Source organism: Branchiostoma floridae, chromosome 8 (assembly GCF_000003815.2).
Source record: "Branchiostoma floridae strain S238N-H82 chromosome 8, Bfl_VNyyK, whole genome shotgun sequence".
NCBI lineage: Eukaryota > Metazoa > Chordata > Leptocardii > Amphioxiformes > Branchiostomatidae > Branchiostoma > Branchiostoma floridae.
Window position 1 is genome coordinate 21,137,923 of NC_049986.1, and position 6,497 is coordinate 21,144,419.

Here is a 6,497-nt window from a genome sequence, read left to right on the forward strand (position 1 = left end):
TCTATTCTCCAAGCAGAGGTTGGGTCCCCGTGAAGGTTTCCCAACTCACTGTTAATTCCGCGACCCAACATACACCTGAAGAATAAAAATACCCCACTTTCTTGGGTAATTCAATAGTACACGCGATTTAAGTTCTTACAAAATCAGCATTTTTGTTTCAAATGTTATCGTACAAAAAACAGACATCCATTCGTTGTTCTGTGAATGCTTGTCATTTGCGATTATCCGCAGAGCCTTAAACCGCAGCTAATCCCTGTATAGAGCCCTAAACACCGATTTGTTGATGGTGACGTGAACCAAGTGTTTACATTCATATAGCCCGTGGAGCTGCTTGATCAGCTATCGGCTCCCTGTGTTTGTTGTTTACAGTATCCCTGTATAGAGCCCTAAACACAGATTTGTTGATAGTGACGTGAACCAAGTGTTTACATTCATATAGCCCATTGAGCTGCTCGATCAGCTATCGGTTCTGTGTGTTTGTTGTCTACAGTACCCCTGTATAGAGCCCTAAACACCGATTTGTTGATGGTGACGTGAACCAAGTGTTTACATTCATGTAGCCCATGGAGCTGCTTGATCAGCTATCGGCTCCGTGTGTTTTGCTTTACAGTATCCCTGTATAGAGCCCTAAACACCGATTTGTTGATGGTGACGTGAACCAAGTGCTTACATTCATATAGCCCGTGGAGCTGCTTGATCAGCTATCGGCTCCGTGTGTTTTTTTTTTTTTTTACAGTATCCCTGTATAGAGCCCTAAACACCGATTTGTTGATGGTGACGTGAACCAAGTGTCTACATTTATGATCAGCTATCGGTTCCGTGTGTTTCTTGTTTACAGTATCCCTGTATAGAGCCCTAAACACCGATTTGTTGATGGTGACGTGAACCAAGTGTTTACATTCATATAGCCCATGGAGCTGCTTGATCAGCTATCGGCTCCGTGTGTTTGTTGTTGACAGTATCCCTGTATAGAGCCCTAACACCGATTTGTTTATGGTGACGTGAACCAAGTGTTTACATTCATATAGCCCGTGGAGCTGCTCGTTTAGCTATCGGCTCTGTGTGTTTGTTGTTTACAGTATGTTTACATTCATAGTTTGTAGAGGTTGCTTGCTCTGCTCTCCGTTCTGTGTATCTCTGCATTTACGATATATCCATAGAGACCTGCCAACAATTTGTTTAAGGTGCTAGTTCAGCCCGTCCCCGTTTGTTTTACTTCTACGAGAGAAGCTTCTCCATTGAGTTTTTTTTTTTAAATTCATGAAGGTGACGAGAACCAAGTGTTTGCATTCATGAGTGCGTAGAGCCCGCTTCGTGGAGCTAGAGGTCTGCACGAGCAACCTCCATGGAGGAGCTCTGTGGAGCTCCTCCATGGAGGTTGCTCGTGCAGCCCTTTCTCGTGTCAAGTTAGGGCGCACTGTCTAACGCAGCTCAAAATCGGAAGTTATATTCACGATAACGTTCTCAGCGTTTGCCAGTTGTAATGCGGAGAGTGAATGGTTCATGAACAGTATGAATGCCTTCCTTATTCAAGTATGTTCTTAAGATGAATGTGTTAAAAATTCATTGATCAAAACTTGACCACTCTTTGGCAACTAGTGAGTTCGAGCGCGTAAAAAAAAGCGTAGCATCCTAGGGCGGCCTCCGTTACGCTCATCGACTTTGATATTCTATAATCGACCTGGTCCTGTCGAATCAGCTGTTTATCACACCAAGTATATTTTTCTACAATAGTTCTTCCAACTGAATTTATCCTTTTTTCAATTGCTAGTTTGAGGTGTAACTTGTAAAAAAAGAATAAATAAGCGTATACCTAAGCATGGAAAAGTTTACTCACATAGAATACAGTTCCTGTGGCGGTCTGCTGATGTATTTGTCTGGTACAGGTAAATTGGTACAGACTAATACTTGTACCATGATCCTGTCAACAAGGTACAAAGGAACAAACCACTTACTTTACACAGGTGGGACATTGACATGTCTGATAGCATTAAAGAACGATTGAATGCCGTTTGATTTGTTCTGCACGCTGGTATACTAATCAACACATTTATTTGCTTATGCATAGTTGAATGGATGACAGCGTAGACAATATTTACAAAAAAGGTGTGGCAATAAATAAGTACATCCCCTTCATGACAGTTTGTGGGCCTGGTCAGTTATAACACAGGTGAATGAGGTATTATGCCTTGCTTTCTTGGAAGTCCCGCCTGACAGAAAATCAATGACAAACTCTACTGACTCAGAGCGGCCGTAGTTAGCCCATACAGGCCGAACATGGCAAGGCCCCCAAGATGGTGCGAATGTCGTATAGGTACCGTCATTTTTGCCGTTACTGTGGCGTGTATAGCGTATTACGTGGGTAAAATTCAAGAAGATTTTGAACCAATTGGGGAAGCCTTTCTGAAGTTCCTGTTAAAGCAGGCGAGGCCACCGCCATCGCCACCGCCACCCCCACCGCCAGAACCTCAACCATGCAATGGAACGTTCAAACCAAACCTTGCTCGTACGTATTTTGTGATAGCCTTCGATGAATGCAATGAATCATAACAAACCTGATGATTGATCTTCTGCCGTATTTGATGGTGGTAGAACCACAGTACTAGTCTCCACTGATAGAATCGGAATAAGGATGAGGATTACTCTATTAGGGTTAGCCTTAGATCTGTTAAAGTTTAACTTAGCTTTCCGACAGACTCCAATTGAAGCCCCATTTTACCAGCTGTAAAAATCGCGATCAGTAGAATCATAGATAGTAATCTTTATCCTGACAAATATGCTGTATCAAGTTGATTCAATGGGTAGGTTTTGGGTATAATTCCTTTAGTTCAATACGTGCTCTCTCTGTTACTGAACGCAGACTCAGAAAGCATCATTGCCAGACGCCTACATGGGCAGCCACTTGTTCAGAACCTGGTAACTGGCTCCCTCCGTGACCACATCAGCAGCCACGCTCCCAGTAAGGCCCTGCTGCTGTCCTTCCACGGACCTCCAGGGGTGGGCAAGAACTACATCAGCGGCATGATAGCGGAGGCTCTGTTCGAGGGCGGACTGGGGTCCCCGAACGTTCACTACTACTCAGCCACGCGGCATTTCATGCACAGAGACGAGGACCACATCATGCAATACAAGGTACATTTCACAGAGTTGTTTATGTTCCCAAATATATTAAAAGATGAACGCATTTTTCTTATTCTTTAGTAAGGGATGCGTCAATGAAGATTAGACATCCAGGTAGTAAGATATGAAATAATTTTGTCTTCACTTCCTTTGCAGATATCAAATTTGTAGTTAGGGTAAAACCTGCTCTTCAACAAATCTCATCAGAGTCACTCACAATATAGGTAATGGATGTAACTGCTATTTGGCATAGCTAAAAGATAATCGGTAAAAAGTCGAGGCAAAAATATTCGTATATGCCTAAATTGGGATTTTCTTCTTCAGGCTAAAGTTTCCACGTGACATTGTACCTGCCCATATGTAACCTACAATTTTTCATCTTACAGGACAAGCTGCATCGGGAAATTCCTGAAAAAGTTCAACGCTGTCAGCATTCCATGTTTATCTTTGACGAGATGGACAAAATGCCACCGAATCTAATAGACACCATCAAGCCTTTCGTAGAGGAGAACATGCGTGTTGATGGAATTGACTACAGGAAAGCTATATTCCTGTTCTTAAGGTAGGGAAATGTTTGCATATACGAGCTCATGTGTCTGTGTGGCCACCGAAACTGGCAGTACTGTATATATATTTGACATCTGCAATACTACCATTCTCCTAGTCGTGATTGACTAGAAGTTGAAGGCTCACCTATTAAATGTATACTTAATGTAATACATAATGTACGGGATTGGTGAGGTGAAGTGAGGTTGTCTTATCATACTCTACCTGACTACAGTAACACAGCGGCGTCACCGATTATTGATAGAGCCTTGGAGTTGAGAAAAGGTGGTGACAACAGAAAGTCATTCGTCCTGAAGGACTTCGAGCAGATCATCATCAAGAACGCACTTGGGGAGGAACGTGAGTTTTTATTCAGCTTATTTTGTTTATCTCAACTATATTTTGGACAGATTAATTAAGAGAATTGTCACAGTGATAATCATAGATCCAATACAGGGTAAATATAGTGCTGCTGTATGGCAGTCTTAAAAATCGGCCAGCGAGCCTCTTGTTTGCTTTCTTGGGAGATTTTTTTGAATGTACCAACATCTTTGCATATCTAACATATAGAAAGTAACTATAAAGGTCACTATATTTCTCGTTTATGACGAGTTGGAAAATTGATATGCATTTTTATTACCAACTTGCATGTTTACAGCATGGTGCCCTAACCTACGCATCGAGGGCCTCAGACGAACAGCTATGGGCAACTATCACAAGACCGAGATCCACGATGACCGTCCCGTGTATAAGCATGAAAAGAACAAACTATACTTGTTCTTTAAGGGTAACATTTGGCGCGTGGCGCGTGAACAGGTAGACTCTGCACCGGCGTCGATGATTCTTGAAGATAGAGTGATGCGACTGGAAGAAAGCAAGAAATATTGGAAGGTGCTCATGGACGGCAATTGGGAAGAAGTGCCTGAAGTTCAAGTTATCTGTCTTGGTGAGTTACGCTCTGTACGTTTATAAAGTCAGTGCCAAAACAAGCCTTGCCATTTTAGTGGGCGAAATAAGACTAAGAGTTAACGCTAGCTGACCTTTATCCGTGGGGTAACCTATATCCGTTGTATTTAAAATCAAGGAATTTGGGGAAGTCACGTCGACGGACGATGTTTGCAAACTGCATTATTGAAAAAAATGCAGTCTTTAAACCACAGTTCGTCGACGTGACCTTTTTAAATACCCTGTTTTCAATACAACGGATATAGGTTACCCCCACGGATAAAGGTGAAGTAGTGTTAATGTCTCCTGTTTTTGTTCACAGATGCCCCACCTGCGGGTGGACCCAACGTGTGCACAAAAATCAAGTCATATCCCTGCACTGAGACTTTCATCGAGGAGCAGAATGTCACGTGCTGGTTATTCTGGACTTGCACCAGGTATCAGTTGGAACACTTCTCACCTAGTTATTGTAACTGGCACATGCATTGTGACATTATGAACCATGAGCATCGGCAAATTGTAATCGTCTCTAAACATCTCAAGATTGCGAAAAATGATGCAGAAAAAACATTATGATCAATATAGTAAAATGGACACGAATAAAACCAGATGTTTGTATCTTTCCCAACAGCCAGAGCACAGTGCAAAGAAAGACAACATGCTCACAAACGCAGTACACGTGCTGTGACGGATTCACGCAACTTGGATCAGAATGTGTGAAGGGTGGGTTGCTTGAAAGTTAGTGGTGTACACAAACATACGAGCTATACTTGTTCAAGCCTTTTCTAGCTTATACAGTACGTAGAAGCGAAAGTCACGCGATCAAAGGCAATATGATTGTTTGTTTCTCTTCCTTGAGCATAAATGGGAAATGTTGATGGTCTTACAGGTACAGGCCTTTGGCAAGCAGAGTTACTGAGTCACAACCTAGTCAACCACGTGGTGCCGTTCCTGCCTCTGGAGAGGGAGCAGGTAGAGATGTGCGTCAGAGACGTCCTTTTGGAAAAGGGACTGGGACATATGATAACCCCGGTAAGTGGAACCTTTTATAATTATGTAAGAACAGTTAAAGACAAGAAAGTTAGAGATTGCAGGCTCTATCCTCTTTTAACATAGTGCTTCGTTATCCTTCCGGTCTCAGAGACAAAATTAGCAGCACTATCCAGATGTTAGTACAACCCAAATTCCATTATCTTGAAACCTCATGTGTCGGTAGAAATTATGAAGAAGAGTTGAACTGCATTTTCCATCACAGAAGTGGGACTTAGTTAAGTTTTGGACTCTCCATCTCCAGTCTTTTTCAACGAATAAGCAATCCACTGCTTCTGAGTCAATGATTCGGTGAGCAGTGGATTAGGGCTGGGTATCGGTACAGCGTACAGGTACAAAACCGGTTTTTCTTATTGGACCGGTCCAGAAAAACCGGACCTGAAAAAATCAGGTGGACCGGATGTTGGACCGATTAGAAAATTAACAGATTATTTCATCAGGCATTCACACGTTTTGGCGCTTGCAGGTGGAAGAAAATAACAGGAGTGAAGTAGAGTAGAGTTTATAGTAATTTCTACCACGTTTTAAAGCCAATCGTACAGGTGCAGTAAGCGTTGTAGGGTTTCAAAACGCCAGTGTGAGTCTAATACTCCACCAAACAGATTTCTTTGTAGTGAAATGGACCATTGGTATGAGTCATACTACATCAGGACCAGGTTCAGGTCCGGACCTGGACCTGATCCTTTGGACCTGAACCGGACCTGGACCTGTACCGGTACCCACCCCTACAGTGGATCATAAGTAAGTTTATGGCGCCCCCCGTCTCTGCTTACCACACATTTACAGAGGTGGGCGCACAGACTTTCTGCAACTTATAACCCTTCTAACGAGCATGA

General features: G+C 42.7%; 1 protein-coding gene across 1 annotated transcript; it reads left to right on the forward strand.

The window, feature by feature from the left end:
- The first annotated feature begins 2,870 nt into the window (after positions 1-2,870).
- On the forward strand, positions 2,871-5,824 carry LOC118421034. The gene is made up of 7 exons (XM_035828179.1): positions 2,871-3,132; positions 3,507-3,682; positions 3,902-4,026; positions 4,325-4,612; positions 4,934-5,048; positions 5,243-5,334; positions 5,501-5,824. The coding sequence occupies exons 1-7, from the start codon at positions 3,022-3,024 to the stop codon at positions 5,725-5,727; spliced, it is 1,134 nt and encodes a 377-aa protein (XP_035684072.1). The 5' UTR covers positions 2,871-3,021; the 3' UTR covers positions 5,728-5,824.
- The last annotated feature ends 673 nt before the right edge of the window (positions 5,825-6,497 follow it).

Bases quoted from the DNA above. Each gene is read 5' to 3' on its own strand.
- LOC118421034 (XM_035828179.1), top strand. From the start codon at position 3,022: ATGATAGCGGAGGCTCTGTTCGAGGGCGGACTGGGGTCCCCGAACGTT. The intron at 3,133-3,506 runs GTACATTTCACA...TTCATCTTACAG, and splicing joins ACCACATCATGCAATACAAG to GACAAGCTGCATCGGGAAAT. The intron at 4,027-4,324 runs GTGAGTTTTTAT...GCATGTTTACAG, and splicing joins GAACGCACTTGGGGAGGAAC to CATGGTGCCCTAACCTACGC.